This window comes from Pseudophryne corroboree, chromosome 5, assembly GCF_028390025.1.
Source record: "Pseudophryne corroboree isolate aPseCor3 chromosome 5, aPseCor3.hap2, whole genome shotgun sequence".
Lineage (NCBI taxonomy): Eukaryota > Metazoa > Chordata > Amphibia > Anura > Myobatrachidae > Pseudophryne > Pseudophryne corroboree.
Genome location: NC_086448.1, coordinates 835,595,066 through 835,617,303, shown reverse-complemented (window position 1 = coordinate 835,617,303; position 22,238 = coordinate 835,595,066). Strand labels below are relative to the sequence as shown.

At 49.3% G+C, this 22,238-nt stretch overlaps 1 protein-coding gene across 2 annotated transcripts in view; it reads right to left on the bottom strand.

The window, feature by feature from the left end:
- Positions 1-1,066: 1,066 nt before the first annotated feature.
- The window catches only part of LOC134928637 (KAT8 regulatory NSL complex subunit 1-like), a 135,048-nt gene continuing 113,876 nt past the window's right edge, over positions 1,067-22,238 (bottom strand). The window contains exons 5-14 of one of the 2 annotated variants that reach the window (XM_063924578.1): positions 21,702-21,900; positions 14,456-14,621; positions 13,484-13,642; positions 13,098-13,208; positions 11,315-11,478; positions 10,936-11,054; positions 10,594-10,648; positions 9,772-9,884; positions 8,313-8,568; positions 1,067-2,184 (exon numbers count right to left, since the gene is read on the bottom strand). In XM_063924578.1, coding sequence (XP_063780648.1) covers positions 1,876-2,184; positions 8,313-8,568; positions 9,772-9,884; positions 10,594-10,648; positions 10,936-11,054; positions 11,315-11,478; positions 13,098-13,208; positions 13,484-13,642; positions 14,456-14,621; positions 21,702-21,900 — 1,651 coding nt within the window. In that variant the 3' untranslated portion in view covers positions 1,067-1,875. Of the gene's footprint in view, positions 2,185-8,312; positions 8,569-9,771; positions 9,885-10,593; positions 10,649-10,935; positions 11,055-11,314; positions 11,479-13,097; positions 13,212-13,483; positions 13,643-14,455; positions 14,622-21,701; positions 21,901-22,238 lie in introns of both variants that reach the window. The other variant, XM_063924577.1, reaches the window with a different exon arrangement.

Here is a 22,238-nt window from a genome sequence, read left to right as displayed (position 1 = left end):
TTTCCCGTAGTCCATAAGGGATACTGGGTGCCCATCTCTGTGGGTTGACTTCTCTGCAGGTTTTTTTTTTTAATAAAAGTTACCTGTTTAGCTGTTGCTGTTTTGTTCCAGCCGTTGCTAGTTTTTTGTTATGGTGTGCTAGTGTGTAAATCTCACCACTCGTTATGTTTCTTCTCTCAAGTATGTCCTTTCTCCTTTGGGCACTATTTTACTAATAACTGCCTGTGGGAGGGGGCATAAAGGGGAGGAGCCAGCACAACCAATTAAAGAAATTTAAAGTGTACTGGCTCCTTTGGACCCCTTCTATACCCCATCGTATTAAGTAAACCCCAGTATCCCTTATGGACTGCGAGAAAGGGATTTACTGGTAGGTATTAAAATCCTGCTTGACGCCAGTTGTTCTGACCCAGGAAACTCAGTCCTAATTGTTTTGGGACGTTTATACACAGGTGCCTTAGACTTTAACAAAGGCACTGCTGCCTCTTCTAAGGATAGAATAGCTTTCATCGCACTAATTACCTCAGATATGTCCACTGAGCTGAGGCCTTCCTCCTAGTCTCTGTATGCAGACCCAGAGTGTGATGAGTCCTTATCCTCCGACGAGTCCTCATCTGAAACATGTGTAGACTGAAGATGTAGTTTCAGGTCTGTGTGATTTACCACCGGCCTTTCAGCCTGTTTGTTGAGAGGCTGCCCTGCTAGATGTAATAAACCCCAGGCGGAATGTTGCATGCAAGGGTTAATAGTGTAACCTATCCCTGATATAGAAGCTGGCATTATCCGCTCAGCTATACTGGATAACGTCTATGCAAAAGTAGCCCAAGGGGGATCCACTTGAACCTGTGGCTGCCTTAGATTATTTAAGAGGCTTTGCTGAAAGCTAAAACAATTGGCAAATAATCCGTTTTGAACAAGATCCTGAGCGGTTAACCTATAAACAGCTATAACGCACAAAACTGAAGCACTACATTTAGTGGAGATGAAATAATCTTCTGTCACCCGGTCAGAATGGTTTGAACATGGACAGAGTTCCAGAGACCACACAAATTAAAACACAGACAGCAAGTTATCTAATATGATTTAGAATTTATTTAGCAATCTAACTCCATATATCCATATACACCAGGCTATTCTCAGACAGGAGTCGCTCCTGCCCATTCATTAAATAATTACAGAATTTGTTCCTGGGGGAAAGGGAGAAGGGTAAGGAAATCAGTCCGGTTGCAACATATCTTTTCAGCCCATGAGATCTTTGCACAGACATCACAATCTTATGCAAACTCGGGGCAGTCCTGGTGAGAAACACAAGCAGAGTTCTATGTATTATGCTACAAACGTCGGGATACCCTGCTTTTCCTCCTGCAACCAATACACAGTGATTGGAACAGTAATAGAAAATTAGTGACTGGAAACTCAAGACCCCCAAACAGGGTCTTGTAACCTCACTGCCAGACGCAGCTTTCCAATACCGCAAGCTCGTTCCTCTGGCAGTTAAGGGTCTAAACCTGATTATTTTCCTCCAGCCCCCCAACTTTCAGACTCCTAATATCTTTTTCATATAGAATGCAAATCCTCCTCTCATCCAGCTACACGAGCCGGCTCCATGTACCTAACACAGCCTTCATACCTCTGGAACCCATAGGAAACTGGCGTCATCCACATAAGGAGACATTCCTACGACCCTTGCTCAGTGCATGAGGTTCAGCGTGTGCGCTGTGCCTCGCCTCAGGCCTCTCGCTTCAGCGTGCCGCCGAGCCCAGGACCCCACTACTGCTCCACTTGGGCCTGCAAGCCAGCCAAGCACTTGATACTGAATAAAGTATATGGGGTGGTTTTCTCTGGTCACACACATTTTGTGAAAGAAGGGGAGAGCTTTCATCTCTTGTTGACCGGCCTGGCTGGAAAATATTCCAGGCTTGCAATTTTCTCACCGCTGGGTGCATGGAATCGAACGACTGAAATGCTATTAGGTAACGGGGGTTCTTTGGAGGTGGGGGCGAGGTTTTCTGTTGACATGCCAAAGTCTATGCTCTCAGTTCGTGCATCAAGCTTATTTGATGTGTGCCACAAGATGTCTTGGTGTGGTTTGTTCCGGCCTTTGCTGGGTGTGACTGGCAAGTCCTGGAGAGCTCGATGGTCTCTGTCTGCGAGAGGAAAAGAGCGGGAATCCCATGGTAGAACAACCTGTAAAATGATTAAAAAAAACAATTAACATGTTTAGCAGTGTAGGGAGCAGCCTTTTTCTAAAAGAAAAAAAAAAAAATAAATCAGGATTTTGGTACTTACCGATAAATCCCTTTCTCCGATTCCACAGGGGCCACTGGAGCGCAGTTACAATGGGGAAATAGTAGGCAGTAATTGGGAGCTGGCACTTTAAAATTCTAATACTGTGGCTAGATCCTACCCTACTATCTCCCCTCCAAGCCAGTCTACGTAAAACTGTGCCCGAGGAGAGCTGTAATAAACAAACCTTAAGGTAGAGGAGGTTAATGACGCCCTGTAAACCAGGATAACACAAACCAAACCTGGAACAGAACCTAACAAAAAAAAAAAAAAAAAACACAGGTTAACCTGAACTCAACAAGCAGTCATATTGATCTGCAAACCGTTAAGCAAAAAACAAGGAGGAAACAGCGCTGGGCGGGCGTCCAGTGGCCCCTGTGGAATCAGAGAAAGGGATTTATCGGTAAGTACCAAAATCCTGATTTCTCCTTCATCCATGAGGGGCCACTGGAGCGCAGTTACAATGGGGACGTCCCAGAGCTCCCAAAACGGGTGGGAGAGCGCTGAGAGTCCTGTAAAACCGCTCGGCCAAACTGAGATGCAGAGGCCGCAAAAGTGCGAGCAGCATCGTAGAGAACAAATAAGGAATCTGACTTCCGAATAGCTGAAGTCCTATCCACATAGATCTTGAGCGCCCTGACAACGTCCAATGATCTCGAATCCGGAGAGTCCCCCGAGAAGGCCGGGACCACAAGCGGCTGATTGATGTGAAAATCAGACACCACCTTAGGTAGAAAAGACATACGAGTACGAAGCTTGGCCCTATCCGCATGAAACACCAGGTAAGGAGACCTACAAGAGAGAGCCCCAAGTTCCGACACCCGTCTAGCTGAAGCCAGCGCCAGGAGAAGAACCACCTTCCAGGTGAGATATTTTATCTCTACTGATTCCAGGGGCTCAAACAATGACTGCAGAAAAGAAAGGACCAGACTGAGGTCCCATGGCGCTGTCTGAGGGCGGAAGGGAGGCTGTATTCGAAGAACCCCTTGAAAGAAAGTCTGAACCTCAGGCAGCAAGGCTAACTTTTTCTGGAAGAACACCGAAAGAGCAGAGACCTGCACCTTTAGTGAACCCAGTCTTAGGCCTGCTGAAAAACCTGCCTGAAAAAAACGGAGAAGACGGGCTAAGCTAAACACGGAAGGAGAAAATTCTCGACGTTCACACCAGGCTACATAAGCCTTCCAAATGCGGTAGTAGTGAGAAGATGTGACTGACTTTCTAGCCCGAAGCATAGTAGGGATAACTGTACGAGGAATCCCCTTCCTTTTCAAGATGGCTTTCTCAACAGCCACGCCATCAAACGTAGCCTGCGTAAGTCTGGATAAAGAAAAGGACCCTGTTGTAGAAGATCGTCTCGTAGTGGCAGGGGCCAAGGCTCGGCCACTGACAACAGGTGTAGGGTCGAGTACCAAACCCTGCGTGGCCAATCCGGAGCCACCAGGAGGACCAGAGCGTCTTCTCGCTTGATGCGTTGCAGAACCCTCGGCAACAGCGGGAAAGGAGGAAAGAGGTAAACGAACCGGAAATTCCAAGGAGCCGTGAGGGCATCCACGCCCGCCGCCGCCGGGTCCCTTGTCCGAGAGTAATAAAGAGGCAAATGATGGTTCCGGCGGGAAGCCATGAGGTCGATCTGTGGTTTTCCCCACCGGCGTACCAGTTGCCAAAACACCTGGGGATGTAGTGACCACTCTCCCGGGTGCATGTCCTGGCGGCTTAGATAATCGGCTTCCCAATTGTCCACTCCCGGAATGAATATCGCCGAGAAGGACAGAGCATACTTCTCCGCCCACAGAAGGATGTTGGTGACCTCCCTCATCGCCGCGCGGCTGCGAGTGCCGCCCTGACTGTTGATGTACGCTACCGTCGTGGCGTTGTCGGACTGAACTCTGACCGCTCGACCGCGCAGTAGGTGATGTGCCTGAAGCAGGGCATTGTACACCGCCCTTAGTTCGAGAATGTTTATGGGGAGAGCGGATTCGTGGATTGATCAGCGCCCCTGAAACCGATGTTCCAGGGTCACTGCCCCCCAGCCTCGCAGACTGGCGTCTGTGGTGAGGAGAGTCCAATCCCATATACCGAACCATCTTCCTTCCAACAGATGTGTCAACTGGAGCCACCAGAGCAGCGACGACCGTGCCTTTGGAGATAGCGTCACCCGCTGATGAAGGAACAGATGAAATCCTGACCACTGATGTAGAAGACACAGCTGAAACGGTCGAGAGTGGAAGCGACCGTACGGAAGAGCTTCGAACGCTGCTACCATCTTTCCCAGAAGGCGGATGCAGATACACTGACACCCGACGGTGTCGAAGACCCAATCTTACCAGTGTCTGCAGAGACAGTATCTTGTCCTGCGGAAGGAAAACCCACTGACAGACCGTGTCGAGAATCATCCCCAGAAACAACAGCCGTTGTGAGGGGCATAAGTGAGACTTCGGGAAATTCAGGATCCACCCGTGTCGAATCAGAAGGTCCTGTGCCATCCGGATATTCTGAAGTAACCATTCTGCTGAGCTTGCTTTTATTAGCAGATCATCCAGATAGGGAACAATGGTCACACCCTGCTTCCGAAGTAGGGCCATCATGACCGCCATGACCTTTGTGAACACTCTGGGAGCAGAAGAGAGACCGAAAGGAAGGGCCTGGAACTGTAAATGAGCGTCCTGTATTGCGAACCGGAGAAAAGCCTGATAAGGAGGCCAAATGGGAACATGTAAGTATGCATCCTTGATGTCTAAGGATGCCAGAAACTCGTTTTTTTCTAACCCCGCAATAACAGACTGGAGGGACTCCATCTTGAACTTGAATACCTTCAAATACGGATTGAGATCTTTCAAGTTCAGGATTGGCCTGACCGAGCCGTCCGGCTTCGGTACTAGAAACAGGCTTGAGTAATTGCCCTGTTTCCGATGATGAGAGGGAACAGGGATCACTACCCTTGCTGATAGAAGCTTCTGATAGAAGCTCCTGTAAGGCAACTCCCCGGTTGTCGGAAACTGGCAAACCCGTGATAAAAAACCGCTGGGGCGGTTGTTCCTGAAAATCGAGCTTGTAACCGCAAGTGATTAGATCCCGGACCCAAGCGTCTGGGCAGGACTGTATCCAGACCTCCTTGAAATCCCAGACGAGCTCCCACCCTGTGATCTCCCAGGTGGGAGGGAAGCCCGTCATGCGGTGGTAGTGGTAGAGGACTTAACCTGACTGGGCTGAGGCTGCGGAACCTCTACCCTGCCGCCGCCTCTACCTCTATGGCCACGGAAGGTAGAAGCTCCACCCCTGGCCTGGCCTCGAAACCTGGAAGGGGCACGAAAGGATCGAAAAGAGGGACCCCTATATGGCCTGCGAGTGGCTGGAGCAGCAGAAGGAAGATAAGTCGACCTACCCCCGGTGGACTGAGAGATCCAGGCATCCAGATCCTTACCAAACAAACTCACCCGTAAAGGGCAACGCTTCTGCTGCCCTTTTGGATTCCGTATCCGCCTGCCACTGCCGGAGCCAGAGAGCTCTGCGGGCCGCAATTGCTAAAGCGGAAATTCTAGCTCCGAGAATACCTATGTCCTTGGACGCTTCCCATAGATAAAGGGCTGATTCACGGATGTGTTCCGCCAACTCTATCAATTGATCCGCCGGCAATTCGGCACGAATTCCAGAGGACAAATGCTCCGCCCAAGCTTCGATCGCCTTGTTGACCCAACAACCTACCTGCGCCGGGCGTTGTAATACCCCTGCCGCAGAGTAAATATTCTTTAAGGTAGATTCCAATTTCCTATCTGACGCCTCCTTAAGCGAAGTTGCACCCGGAACCGGTAGGACCGTCTTTTTGGACAGATGAGATACCGAAGGATCCACAATCGGAGAGGTCTCATAACGTGTCCTGCTATCTGCGGGAAAAGGATAGGAAGACAACAGTTTTCTTGATACCTGAAATTTTGCGTCTGGATGTTTCCAGGCTGCCGTTATGAGCGCATCCAGCTCCTCCGAAACTGGAAAGGTCACCGGCAGGCATTGGTTGGTGCCAAACCTTGAAGGGCGTAAGGTGTCCTCCGTCTCCTCCACCTGTAATACTGAGCGAATAGCAGTAATAAGAGCCTCTATACCCTGAGCTACTTGTTCAGAGTCCCCGTATACCTGATTCTCATCAGTATCCTGTATATCAACATCCTGTATATCCTGTACATCTAACCCCGCCTCATCTAATTGAGGCATATCATCGTCTAAGTACTGCAACACAGAGGCTAGCAATCTCTTTTTAGAAGCCTGTTGAGGGTGGCTGAAGGACGGGGCTTGGGAAGGGATCACAGCTCTAGAAAGCCCTTCCACTGACTTTGCCAATGAGACAGCCCATGCAGGTTCTGGCTCCGGTACCTGGACAAGCTGTCGGAACCGGGCCGCCTCCCTATCTTCCCGAGAGGCTTTAAGTTCCCCAGTCAGCAGGGACATAACCTCTGTGAGTTGTGTCGTCCATGTCGGGGCGCTCTGGGGTTCTGAGGAGGGCTGAGCCGATGGCTGTGACTCCTCACATAAAATCTGACCCTGTTTTTGTGTTGCCTTGGAGCCTTTATTGGCCATGGCAGCACCTAACACTTATGACCCTTCCCACAGGTAAAACAGCGATAGGCAGAAGGGGAGGGAGGGGGGAAAGCAGGGAAAAATGCAGCCACAGCAGCCTGATCTATCCTGCACGATACTGTGCAGTGACAGGTTGTAAGATATAGGTGCCCCCCAGAGCCCCCCTTCCCCACTGTAACAGCCTCACTGTGCTCCGTGGCGCTCCTCCGTCCCGCGCTGCTGAAAGGGAATGGCCGCCAGCGCGCGCTACTTCCGGCGGTGCAGAGCGGGACTAAGCTCCGCCCCCCTCCGCAAAGGCGCCAAATCCAAAGTTGCTTTGCACCTTTTGCCGGATCCCCGTAGCGGCTCTGAGCAGCGCTGGCGGGGATCCGAGCGGAGAGGGGGGCGAGCGCGTGTGTGGTAACAAAAGTTTAACAGGCAGAGCAGGGTCTCACAAATAAATAAAATTAACCCCTGCAACGTTATTCAAACCCCCCTGCCACCCTGTGATCCCAACACTGCAGAGAGCCTGGGGGGAAGAGGGGGGGGCGGGTGGAGAGGTAGTAGGGTGGGGTAGAGGAAGCACATACTCACCTTTTCTGTGGTGGAGTGGCCCCAACGCACGCCGCGGTGTCCGGCCACTGATACTCACCGCTGCCATAATCTTCTGCTGGTGGAGCGGCCCCGACACGCGCCGCACGCAGTGGTGTCCGGCCAGCTCAGGAGAGCTCAGTGTCTCCCTCAGCCGGGGCCCATCTCGAGTCGCACGCAGCTGCGATGGGACCCCGCCGGCAGCTCCCGCGGTGCAGACTGGCAGTGGCAGAGCTGCCAGTCTGTGTGTGTAAGAAAGAAAATTAAAAATAAAAGAAAAAATTCTTCAGCCAAAACCCAAGTGAACCAGCTCTCCTCGGGCACTAAGACTGGCTTGGAGGGGAGATAGTAGGGGAGGAGCTAGCCACAGTATTAGAATTTGAAAGTGCCAGCTCCCAATTACTGCCTACTATTTCCCCATTGTAACTGCGCTCCAGTGGCCCCTAGTGGATGAAGGAGAAATAAATAGTACAAATGACACTTCACCAGTGGTTACAACAATGACATAAAAATTCCTTTGGTGCCCAGATGCCTCATCCACCACTACACCCCAATGTTTCCCTGTGGAAACCCTATGTACCCTGCTGCAGAAATAAAAATTCCTTACAATTAAGAAACCCTCTCATGCAGTGGTTTCCAACCTCAGTCCTCAAGTACACCCAACAGTATGTTTTCCAGGTCACCTAGCAGTTAAACAGGTGTTGAACAGGTGTATTCATTACTCACTGACATTCCACCCACAGATGGAACAAATTATTTCACTTGCAATCTTGTGAGGAGACCTGGAAAACATGAACTGTTGGGGGTACTTGAGGACTGAGGTTGGGATCCATTACTCTAATGCAAACCATAAACGCAGCGTTCATCTGGAAGGTATGAGAGCCACATACCCGTTCCTCTTCATCAGGGAACTCCGGGGTGGAAGATCTGGTATCTTCGCTCCAGGACAGCACCCTCTGCCGGCTGTGGACAGAGAGGCATTGGACTGTGCTGTAAGGCTCTGTGTTGTCAACAGCAGCAGATGACAGGGATAGTGGGACATCATTAAGGCTGTGGCATCCAGTGTCCGGAGAGGCTGGCTGGAGAGACCCCTGGCTGTTTGAAGAAGGCTGCGGCGTCCATCGACCGTCAGATTTGTTGGAGGATCTGTAGAGAACATGCTTGAAGTCATTAAACTGTACACAATGAGCCATCAGGCCAAGGCTATAATTATTTTCATTGATAAAATGGAGAACAAGCAAATGCCTTATCCCTGTCGTAGGACTTGTACTAAATCTGCACTCTGACAGTCAAATAGGGAGAAACTATAGGCCCACAGATTGCAAAGCATGTGAAGAGCAATATAGGACACTGCTGCCTCCAATGACTGGGAGGAAACATCAATACTAGCGCTGGAGGAGGGAAGATGTCTACTCTGGACAGGTTGAGCTTTAGGTAGCGTTGGACAATCACATCGAGATAGTCTGATGGGAAGGGAGGTGGATTGTGTGTGTCAGCATAGAGGTGGGTACTGAAGTCCTGCAGATTGTCCATGAAATAAGACATGTTGGTGGAAAACCAGATACATGCATCGGCTATATTGGTGTACAATTTGATGCACTTGTTTTAAGGGGAGACGGTAGCAGCCATTGATCATTAAACTATTACTGTTCTACATTGACTGTTCTCAGCTACATTTTTGTTACCAACAAATTGGACCAGGCAATTTTACAAAATCTTTGGAGAATAAGCAATAACTTATGTTTTCAGAGTTTATATGCTGTATTCTATGAAATAGCAAAAGCATGCAGGTATTCCCGAGACCATAGATTGTTCTTTCATCACTACTCGAGCATTGTTTCAGTAAACTGTAAGGGAATCGGCAAATACGACCACAATGGTATATGCACACATGTCCACCTATACCCTGGGACATAAACCCTTAGTGTGCTGGCAGTACAGAAGCTACTCAGTGTTCGGCTCAGACTTCCACACCCCCCTGAACCTTGCCTCCCATAGCTACAGGGTGAGCCGGTCACTTCTGCAGTGCAGTGTCCCTCTCTAGGATTTCTCCCATCCATTGCTGGAAGTTACTGGGAGCTGGTTACCGGTTCCCCAGCGACTCTGCTGAGATCCTGTATGACACCCCTACAAATATATGCCAAGAAATGACTAAATCGTATTCCATGCACTTTTACATGATGTACTAACGTTCTGAATAGCATTTACCATGCCTTTTTTGTGAACCTTTAAAATCTGGGAGGTTTTTTGCCACACCCCGTACAACGCAGCAGCAAGGTGGCCATATTAATAACACTAGACCTGTAGTTTCTGTACGCTAGAACATAAACCTATATATTATATATGTACCTGCTCCCTCGCCTCTGGGGGACAGCGGAGGTCCAGTAATCCCACCGCGAACGCTCCATCTCCTCGTACGTACTGTGACGGTCTAGATACGCTTCATCAGACAGGTCTTCCAACTAAGAACAGGTACATTAAGACGTTAACAGAGTATAGCATTTGTAAGGGCTATTACCCACGGGAGAACAAACAAAGCGTTAGGCTTCAAGTCCCATCCAGGAGGACATGCACGACACTTGTTGCGTTTACACTGCTGCACGCCTAAGTGGTGCTGCTTGCTCAGTTCCTGTGCTTTCAAAGCTAGTCTCCGTACGGACGTCCGTTCATGTGGTAGAGAGCCACTAGGGGTTAACAAGAACTTTCACCAGCACTGTGCTATAGGTTTTCATTTGCTACGGATTATTCATTCCATATGAATTTCAATTTCACTACATGTAGAAAGCCCCAAAGCGTCTATCACTCATTCCTGTGAGCTCCCCGCAGTCTAGGAAACTCTGCCCTGAACACCCCTCTGGGCCACACATGAGCTTTGCTTTTGCATTTAATACAAATCACTACAGCAGGAGTATTCAACTTGCAGCGCTCCAGCTGATTTAGAACTACACATCCCAGCAAGCCATGCCACAATTTTAGCATGCCCTAATAGAACAGTGCTAGGAGGACATGCTGGCATGCATATGCATGATGAATAGCGCTACACTACAGATGGTTTATGGCAGCGATGCCGCCACACGTCTGCCCAGGAGGAGCAGGTTACAATCGCCACACCACAGACATACCACGCCACATAAGCATCTAGCAGTAATGTGTCACACACTAGTCCCTCACCTGCGGGTTCTCTTTCAGGGTAGTATCTCGCTCCACAGAGTCCAGGACACGCCAGCTGAGGACACAACAGGGGAAAGAAAAGTCAATACCTACATTATTGCTCACACACAATTTTTACAGAAACCCAAACTTGCTCTAAGCCTTCACCTGGAAGCCCATGACAGAATAAAACACTCAGCACCAAGATCAGACGGCAGGAGTGTGCGGGGGGGGTGGGGGGGGCTGGGGGGAGAAAATGATCACTAAAGAAACTCTGAACGGCAACAAATATTGGTGCCTATGTTTACACAGCCTATGGGGGGAGTTCTGCAGTGTGAGATATTGGGATGGATTGATGCTTACCTTGGTGTCAGGATCTCCTTGTACTGTATTTTCTCCACCCGCGCCACCGCTGCCATAGACATAGGAATGACAATGTTATCAATGTCATAAGAGTTTTCAAATCTTTTCCGCTTAAGAGCCTAAAAAAAAAATATTAAAAAGAAAAAAAAAAAAAATATGGCCAAGTGTAGAATATACAGTATACAATGGATAGAGACTGACCAGCTGGCACTGTGCCACACTCCCTCATTCTGCTGGTGCCATGAATTACAGCCATACTGCCTACAAGGCAAACAGCAACATTTTTTTTTTATACAACTAAAGCTATGAGAGCCAATGATCAGCGGAGGAAGAGCAGAACCACTGAAGCTTATGTAGCTTGGAGGCGCGGCATACTCACCATAGAGGCACTGTTCTGCTGACTGGCCGATGAACCAGGGATGTTCTCCATGAAGGAAGAAAGCTGATGTACTGAAGGGCTTGGTCTCGGAGTAACAGGGGTGGGCACATGTATGCTGGGGTTCAGAACCCCTTTGTATTGTCTGTCCTCTCGAAACAGAAACCCTGCAGCCAAAAACATAGATGCATTATATACACCCAAGCCCAGGGCGTTGTCCCAGCAAAATGGTCACCACCGTAAGGTCCAAAACTCTTCCAATGCTTCATGGTGATGGCACCAAGCGGGGGGGAGAGGATCTGAATATGCGACACTGTACGGCTTATAGATTGTGCGCTCAGGTAAGCCGTTCACATCCTCTGGCTACAAATGTGTAACATGGGAACTATGGACCCTGGCAAGCTTACTGCTCTATCCAAGTGTGCAATGATCAAGATGAATGAAAATCAATAAGTCTACTTTATAAAGCGGCAGGAAAATCCATCACCAGTGTGCACAGCAGTGAGCGATCTCATGATTTACCAGCACTGCAATATAGACAACCTGCAACCTTCCTTCAGAGGAACAAATCGCTGTCCGATGCACTTGCTGCGACTCTTACTAAACATCTAGCCTTTTATCTTATGTGCTTTTAATGTAAATAAGTATGTCAGGTACTGGGATACAAGTGCACCAGATGCTCCCGAGATCACACAGCATCATGGTGAGACCGTGCCCTGGAAATGCCAGACTTCTAATGCAGGCTACACTCTGGAGCGATATTGGCCCGATATGTTGTATCCGAGCAAATCGCAACTACATATTGCTCAGTCTATATACTCAATATGTGGGTGCCTGTGGATGCTGCACGGCCGACTGTATGATAACACTAGCGATCTACTTCTACGTAAATGGAGGCCGGAACGCACTCATACATCATTCTGCCTGGCCGACATATCGGCTGGGTGCACATCACCTAGTGGAGACCTGTAAAGAGACAACACCCGCCCACCACAGGCCCTGCTCCCTGCAGCACATGACCAACGACAATACGGGCGGGGGCTGCACTGATTTCGAAGGGTAAGAAGAAAGTGAATTTTTAATGGGGCAGATGTATGAAGCCTGGAGAAGGGATAAAGCAGTGATAAGTGGAAGGTGATAATGCACCAGTCAGCTCCTGTCATTTTCCATATCCATAATGATTGGCTGGTGCGTTATCCTTTCTTCAGGATAATACATCTGTCCCAATATCCCCAGGCAGCACTGGCATGTGATGTACTGAAGAAATAAGGGTCAGAGGCCTATCACCCAGCCATCAGGTCATACAACTGATTGGGACATGAACAGAACTCCTATAACCAAAATCTACCACTGAGCGACTGCACATCACACATCATTACAGAACGCATCACTGAAACACGACAGAACCCCGATCACAGCACTACATCCACTGCCAGAACAGAGGTAAAGACACTGAGATGAACTCTGCACCACAAACAGGAAACTATAGAACGATGAATAGCCCCTGGTATTTATACAGCCCTGAACCAACACAAGTTGTCAGCCTGCAAACCAAGGCTGCGGCAAGACTACAGACTAGCACTGAGACAAACCGGTCTTACGCTGCCCACAGGGTCCATGTTGTACTCCATGCTGGCCAGGAGGGGGCGTGAGGCTTTGCTCTGTTGCTATAAACCTTCTGTTAATGATGACGCACAAGCATGACTGAAAAGCACAGAATGAAGCTATACAGCAATACATCTAGGTTCTGGACCTTACAAGGCTACGCAGTATGTGCGCCACTCACCTGAAGGCGTTCTTCGCAGCTGTGAGTCCGGTATTAGTCTAATGTTTCTCTGCCAAGCCTCCGCACGGTACAGATCTAACCTCTCTGGGTCATTCCTACCATAAGCACAACCTGCTGCACAATGAAGAAAACATGGCTCAGCTCCTTGCGGAGAAACCAAGAACTGCAAGCAAGTTGTCTCTTACAGACAAAGGTTAGGAAAAGAGCCACGCACCATATTCTATGCAGTATCCTGGTAATGTATAAAAGCTAGAGGATTTTATTGGCAAGTAACCAGAATAAAGAGTCAGAAAAACAAGCGACATTTAATGGATGTGATCTATCCGTAGAAAGATGCAGCCAGGCAGAGATGTACTTTCCACAAAGCGGGATCCGGCGGCACTTACTGCCTGTGAGGTCTGACGACGGGCTCGAGCAGTCTCTCCGCACCCGCTCCAGAGATTTCCTGCTGAGCTGGGAGAGCTTAATAGCCTTCAGCCTGTGAGAGAGCCGGAACTGCCGGTCTTCTTTCAGCAACGCTTCAAAGTGCAAATCAAGAGGGGTGTCTGTCAGGGGGGCAAATGAGAGAAAGACGTCACCATTTAGGGGACAAACGTGGAGGAGAAGAACTTAATTTGCATCATCTGTCCAAGGAATTTAAGCACTACATTTGAAACTACATAATACTCATGCCCAGTTTATACAGATGTATAATTAGTATTTTTGGTCATTGCCTGTTGAAACCGCTTCCGTTAAGCAGGCTGGGCGACACTGGACCATGGCACTGCAGGTTAAACTGGAGTTTGGCACTTAAGCTACTGTAGCTTTAAATTCCATGCTCCTCCCCCTGCCATCCCATCATGCCAGTACACCATAAAGGAGTCCAGTAAGAAGTAGCAGTAACCCAATGAAACCGTTATATCAAATAAACCATTAAGGAAAAGAAAGTCAAGAACTAAAACCTCGCACGACTGACTGAGGGAACGCAGTGCTCTCCAACCACCTTAATGGAAAAGTATTCAACGCTAAGCAAGGCTGGGTGACCCTATACCATGAGATGTTCCACAGCCACCACCAGAGCAGGGCAACACTCAGGCTACTTGACCAGAGGACCTCCATCAGGCACTTAAAGAAGACTGGCATGATGGGATGGCAGGGGGAAGAAGCTCAAAATGTAAAGCTACGGTAGCTTAAGTGCCAAACTCCAGCCCAGCCTGCAATCCTACGGTCCAGTGTCGCCCAGTCTTGCTGCGAGAGAAAATAGGTTTATAAGTACTAGCTCTAATGGAATACATGTGCCATTGTACAGAAAGCGGTGCCTGATCTCAAGGGGTAGTGACTGCTGGTAGCTGATAAAGGTTGCAAGCACCATATCTCACCGTAGGGGAAGGAGAGGATGGGATGGTAGCTGGAATCCATTAGTGCGATACGCTCACTCAGCGTCATGGTGCTGGGGTGTACGGTCTTGGCGTAGCTCTTGCACCCGCATAGGATACACGCAGTGGGAGGCTCACAGCCACACTTGGTAGACAGCTGCTTCTGTGGCTAAATAGGATGAGAGTCTTTGTTATTACAGGATAAAGTACTTCGGAAGAGAGGTCAGTCCAAGAACCATTACACGTACTACCCCATGATAATGCTTTGTCAGTACACAGCAGACAGGCGTCACTGAGCGCTATGAAGGATGGCGGCATACAATCATTTAGTGAGCCACTACAGTGGAGGCACCCACTTCCACTGAGAATAGACAATAGTATAGGGCGTGGGAGTCTCAGGAGCAGAGGACTTTGTGCTTGGTGGAAGGGGTCACCTTGCAGGACACCAAAGGAGTAGGGGAGAGGGAGAGGGAGAGGGAGAGAGAGAGAGAGAGAGAGAGAGAGAGAGAGAGAGAGAGAGAGAGAGAGAGAGAGAGAGAGAGAGAGAGAGAGAGAGAGAGAGATGCTTGAACCTATCTGGTAATAGAAATTCAGAGAATTGGTTACATGCATTTACAAAGACATGGTTAGCTGCTGAGCCGCGTCAAAGGCTTCTCCAACGATTACCATGTCTTTGCAAATGCATGTAACCAAGTCTCTGAAGTCAGGATTTTGGTACTTACCGGTAAATCCCTTTCTCAGATTCCACAGGTGACACACTGGAGTGCAGTAACAATAGGGATATAGTAGGCAGCAACTGGGAGCTGGCACTTTAAATTTCAACACTGTGGCTAGCTCCTCCCCGACTATGTCCCACCTCCAAGCCAGTCTACGTAAAACTGTGCCCGAGGAGAGCTGGAAAAGACCAACGTTAAAGTAGAGGAGGTTAGCTAAGCCCTGTAAAACAGGATAACACCAAGGAAACCTACAACTGTAGAGAAAGATTAACATTAACAAAACGCGCAGTCACACAGTGACATGCAAACAGAAAAAGGTGAAGTAGAAGGAAAACCGCGCTGGGTGGGCGTCCAGTGTCCCCTGTGTAACTGGAGAAAAGGATTTATCGTTAAGTACCAAAATCCTGATTTCTCAGTCATCCACTAGGGGACACTGGAGAGTTACAGTGGTAACGTCCCAGAGCACCCAAGACGGGAGGGAGAGTGCTGAGAGTCCTGTAAAACCGCCCCGCCAAACTGACGCAGAGGTCGCAAAAGTGTCAAACCTGTAAAACTTAACAAACGTATGTCAGCCCGACCAAGTGGCAGCGCGACAAAGTAGTCAAGGAAACCCATGGGCGGCGGCCCACGAGGGTCCCACAGAGCGTGTCGAGTGCGCCGAAATGGAAAACGGAGACTCTTCAGAAACCGCCAAATAAGTCTGTCTGATAGTCAGACATAGCCAATGGGACAAAGTCTGTTTTGAAGCCGGCCATCCACGCCGGGCAGCATCGTACGGAACAAATAAAGAATCAGACTTCAGAGTAGCCGAAGTCCTATCCACATAGATCCTGAGCGCCCTGACAACATCCAAAGATCTCAAATCCGGTGAATCTGCCGAGAGGGCCGGAACCAAAAGTGGCTGATTGATGTGAAAATCGAACACTACCTTCGGGAGAAACGACACGAAGTTCAGCTCTATCAACATGGAAAATCAAGTAAGGAGGCCGACAAGAGAGCCCCAAGTTCTGACACCCGTCTGGCCGAAGCCAGAGCCAGTAGCAGGACCACCTTCCAGGTGAGAGATTTTATCTCCACTGACTCCAGAGACTGAAATAACGGAGACTGCAGAAAAGAGAGGACCAGGTTGAGGTCCCATGGTGCCGTTGGGAGGGCGAAAGGGAGATTGTATTCAGAGAACCCCCGGAAAGAAGGTCTGAACTTCCGGCAGCAAGGCTAAATTCCTCTGGAAGAAAACCGAAAGAGCAGAGACCTGAACCTTTAGTGAACCCAGTCTCAGTCCTGCCGAGAATCCCACCTGTACAAAAAGAAGAAGTTGGGCTAAGTGAAAAACATTGTTCATACCAGGCTACATAAGCCTTCCAAATGCGGTAATAGTGAGACGAGGTGACCGACTTCTGAGCTCGGAGCATAGTAGGTATAACTGTACGAGGAATCCCCTTCCGTCTCAGGATGGCTCTCTCAACAGCCACGCCGTCAAACTTAGCCTGCTTAAGTCCGGATAAAGAAAAGGACCCTGTTGTAGCAGATCGTCCCGTAGTGGCAGGGGCCAAAATTCCGCTACTGACAACAAGTGTAGTGCGGAGTACCAAGTCCTGCGCGGCCAATCTGGAGCTACTAGGAGGACCAGCGCGTTCTCTTGATGCGTTGCAAAATCCCAGGCAGCAACCGGAAGTTCCAAGGAGGCGTGAGGGCATCCACGGCTGCCGCCGCCGGTCTCTCGTCCGAGAGTAGTAAAGAGGCAGTTGATGGTTCAGGCGAAAAGCCATGAGGTTGATCTGTGGTCTCCCCCACCAGTAGACCAGCTGACGAAACACCTGGGGATTGAGTGTCCACTCTCCCGGGTGCATGTCCTGGCAACTGAGATAATCGGCTTCCCAATTGTCCACACCTGGAATGAAGATTACCGACAAGGCAAGAGCGTTTTCCTCTGCCCAGAGGAGGATGTTGGTGACCTCTCTCATTGCCCCACGGCTGCGAGTGCCACCCTGACGGTTGATGTATGCCAACATCGTGGCGTTGTCGTACTGAACTCTGACTGCCCGACCGCGAAGCAGAGGATCTGCCTGAAGTAGGGCGTTGTAAACCGCCCATAATTTGAATATGTTTATCGGGACAGTGAATTCGTAAGAGGACCAGCGCCCCTGAAACCGAAGTTCCAGGGTCACAGCCCCCCATCATCACGTCTGTGGTGAGGAGAGTCCAATCCCAAACCCTGAACAGTATTCCTTCCAACAGATGAGTCGAATCGAGCCACTAGAGGAGAGATAACCTTGCTTTTGGAGATAGTGTCACTCACTGATGAAGAAATACACGAGACCCTGACCACTGATGTAGGAGGCACGGCTGGAAGGGTCGAGAGTGAAACCGTCCATATGGAAGGGCTTCGAACGCCGCTACCATCTTCCCCAGAAGGTGAATACATAGATACACTGATACCCGACGGTGACGAAGGACCAACCTCAACATCTGAAGAGAGGGGATCTTGTCCTGAGGAAGAAAAACCCTCTGACTGACCGTGGTCGAGAATTATCCCCAAGAACAGTAACTGTTGCGAGGGGCATAATTGAGACTTCGGGAAGTTCAGGATCCACCCGTGACAGATCAGAAGTCCTGGGTTAGCCGGATATTCTGAAGCAATAGGTCTGCAGAGTGCGCCTTCAGCAGCAGATCGTCCAGATAGGGAACAATCGTCACTCCCTGCTTTCGAAGTAGGGCCATCATAACTAAACCTTTGTGAACACTCTTGGAGCAGAAGAGAGACCAAACGGTAGGGCCCGAAATTGGAAATGAGCGTCCTGTATCGCGAACCGAAGAAAAGCCTGATGAGGAGGCCAAATAGGAACATGTAAGTATGCATCTGATGTCCAAGGACGCCATAAACTCATTTTGCTCCAAACCAGCAATAACCGACTGAAGGGACTCCATCTTGAATTTGAATACCCTCAAAAATGGATTTAGATCCTTTAAGTTCAGAACTGGTCTGGCCAAGCCATCCGGCTTCGGTACGAGAAATAGGTTTGCGTAATAGCCCTGTTTCCAATGATGTAAGGGAACAGGGATCAGCACCCTTGCGGAAAGAAGTTTCTGGACCGCCGCCTGAAAGACGACCCTCCTGTTGTCAGAAACTGGCAAACCCATGGTGAAGAACCACTGAGGCGGTTGGCTCTGAAAATCGAGTTTGTAACCGCAAATGATGAGATCCCTGACCCAAGCATCTGGGCAAGATTGTATCCAGACCTCCCTGAAATCCCACAGACGAGCTCCCACCCTGGGTTCCCCCAGGTGGGAGGGAAGCCCGTCATGCGGTGGGAGTGGTTGCAGACTTCGCATCTGGCTGGGTTGAGACTGTGGAACCTGTGCCTCTGCCCCTACCTCTAGGGCCACGGGCGACGGAAGCTCCTCCCCTGGACTGGCCTCGAAACCTGGAAGGGGCACGAAAGGACCGAAAGGAAGGACCCATATACTGTAGGTCCATCGAGAAGCAGCAGTAGGAACATACGTCGACTTACCTCCAGTGGCTTGAGAGATCCAAGCATCAAGATCCTTCCCGAACAGGACCTCTCCCGTAAAGGGCAACGCCTCTGCTGCACTCTTGGATTCAGTATCCGCCTGCCACTGCCATAGCCAGAGAGCTCTGCGGGCCGATAGCCAAAGTGGAAATCCTGGCTCCAAGGATACAGGCGTCCTTGGAAGCCTCACAAAGATATAGGGCTGATTCGCGAATATGTTCGGCCAAGGGTATCAGCTGATCCTGAGGCAAATCGTCACGTAAACCTGTGGACAATTGTTCCACTCAGGCTTCCATAGCCTTGTTGAACCAACAACCTACCTGCGCCGGGCGATGTAAGACACCCACCGTGGAGTAAATAGTCTTCAAGGTGGTCTCCAACTTTCTATCAGACGGTTCTTTCAGCGAAGTTGCACCAGTAACTGGTAGAACAGTCTTCTTAGACAGACGAGACACCGAAGGATCCACAATTGGAGAGGTCTCATAACTCTTCCTGCTATCTGCGGGAAAAGGATAGGAAGACAAAATTTTCTTTGATACCTGAAATTTTGCATCCGGATGTTTCCAGGCTGCAGTCAAGAACGCGTCCAGTTCCTCTGAAACTAGAAAGGTCGCTGCTAATTTTTGGTTGGTGCCGAACCGTGAAGGACGTAACACATCCTGTTCCGTCTCCTCTACCTATAACACCGAGCGAATGTCTATAATAAGGGCCTCGATACCCTGAGCCACTGGTTCAGAGTCCTCAAACCTGATCGTCATCAGTATCCTGTACATCTACCACCTCCTCCAATAGTGGCATATCGTCAGTCGTGTAACAATGAGGCTAGCAAACTCTTTTGAAACCTAAGGAGAGGAAGTTAAGGACGGGGTCTGGGAAGGGATCATTGCCTAGAGCCCCTCAACTGTTTTTGCCAGGGACCGAGCCCATGCTGGTTCAGGCTCAGGAATCGGAACAAGCTGTCGGAACCTGGAAGCTTCTCTATCTTGCTGAGAAGCCTCCAGTTCCCTAGTTAACAGCGACATAACTTCTGTAAGTTGTGTAGTCCAAACAGGAGTGCTCTGCAGCTGCGGCGAGGGCTGAGCAGATGGCTCAGGCCCACAATCCTCACATAAACAGGGAATTCTCAGACTGTTCCTGAGTGAACTTTGAAGAACATTTCTGACATGTTTAAAACCTTCTGTGCTGCCTTGGAACATTTTCCTGCCATGCCAGCACCTTTCACACAGAGACACACCACACATGTTAACACAGTAAGTGTTAGAAAAAAAAAAAGACAGAAAGGAGGGGGGGGGATGGGGTAGTAAAGTAGTGTAGCCAGACCCGCCCTGTACTCTATTGTGCAGTGATGGGAACGTTCTCACAGTAAATTACAGGTGCCTCACACGATCCCCCAGTGTCTAACAAAACACCCCACTGAAACTGCTCACAGTGCCTGGGATGATGTGTGCTCAGCCTCTGTGCAGCGTTGGAAAATGGCCGCCAGTGCGCACTGAATCAGCTCCCTTGGGCACAAAATAAAGACTGGCTTGGAGGAAGAACATAGTAGGGGAGGAGCTTGCCACATTGTTAAAATTTAAAGTGCCAGCTCCCAGTTGCTGCCTACTATATCCCCCATTGTGACTGCTCTCCAGTGTCCCCCAGTGGATGAAGGAGAAATTCTATTACCAGATAGGTTCAAGTATAGTTACAGGTAACAGTCAGTGTGCTAGGGGTGGGGGATATGGGGGGGGTGGGGGTGGGTTGGGTTTGGAGCACCCCCCTTTCCATTTGCTTGTGACCCCTCCCCTTTTCTAGAACAATTATCTCCAGGAATTATTGAGCAGCTACCACGGTTTGTCTGCAGGACGCCAAAGGATACATTATACACCAATACTGAACAGAAGCTTTCACATACACATTTCCTTATGTTTAAGATCCCTCCTTTACAGGAGGTGCCATCTTATTGGAAAATTTAGAGACCCCCATCCACAGCCATGAGTAGAACAAGACCAACTCATTGTGTATATGCCTCCTATTATAACCACAAACAATTCCAAGTTAATAGTAAGGAATATGCAGCAGCCTACTGTGTGTTACTCAGTGCCATATCATTTATGTGCCTCAGTGATTAATGAGGCCCCTGGGTTAGAGACTTCATACACTCTGATCTGCATCTGAAATGCTCCCACTCATAAATGCATTAAGGGGTCCTAATCGCATAGGGTCTTCCTAGTATCCGTGATCTTCCCTGTAAGAGCATCTTACGGGGTCCAGTAAGCACCCGTTACATATCTGGGACAGTCCGGTACCCCAGTCTGCAGTACACAAGTCTATTAGCAAGCTTTCTACTATGACATGTATTTAAAACCATAGTGGTCACTGGCTGAACATATTGTGGGAAAACTAGTCTCCAAACCTAAATTTCACCAAAACGGGTCCAAAAATCAACCAACTCAAGACCGTAACCATGCAGCAGGAAAATCCCAAAGCTGCTACCATGGATGCAAACACCAGGGAACGTGCGTAGTACAGAATGGCTTTCAGGGTGAATCAGCCAGTGAATGAACAGCTCATGGTTAATGTATTAACTCAAGCTTTAAACTTCTCAGCCAATCAGAACTGTCATATTGTTTTATCAGTGGAAGTCACACCTCACTCGCTGGCCTTGTGCACTGAATCGCTGAATTAGTCCAAGCTTTAATGATATCCCTGCTTGTGCATAGATGGTATAATCTAACTGACTGAGGTACTAATTATGTCACCTGTGCCTAAGCATGGATATACTTAAAACCTGGACTGTTGGGTTGCCTTGAGGACCATGTTTGGGAACCATTGCTCTATACACAAAGCTATTTATATGATGTAATCCTGCAAGTCTCCATGTTATCAGGAGCTGGCTATTTGTGAATAGAAGGGCACTGCCCAGCTACACGCCTGCCCCCTAGCACACTGAGAATTCCTACCCATGTTTCCACCTTTTCCCATTGGCCCATTTCACCCGCTGTTCCCGTGGGTGGGTTAGACACCAGAATGGAGCATTACCTTTCTACTGAGAGCAGAGACATCGCTGGACCTGACCAAACGGCGTTTCTTGTGTCCGCGTAGGGGTCGGATTCTGGCTGCCATGCAGGTGGGGTCTATGACCGCTGGTAATGTAGACAGAGCCTCCACACGTGGTTTTTTGCCCAGCACATCCTCCGAATCCTCGCTGGAACCATTACAAGGCAGACTGGAACGTACACTGCAAGAAAAGCAAGAATTAGTTAGAGTTGAATATAGGGCAGCCTGAGCAAATCCTGCTACAAATACTCCACCAGTGATCGCAAAAACGCGCTATAGCGCGTATTTTACCCACTTTTATAAACCGGTGACTCAGTTTTCAAAAATGGGAGGGTCCCCGGGGACGCGCTCCGCAGCAGCAAATCAGAGTGATTGCTGTATCCTGGATTTAAATAGGAGGTGGAGCGTTACCGCTCCTCTCCTGTTAACGTGCAGTGGCTTCGTTCACAGGGTCCCGCCATGATCGCGCGGCTCCCTGGAACATCGTGCAAGACTCCAATTGAGGCTGGCAGGTATGTG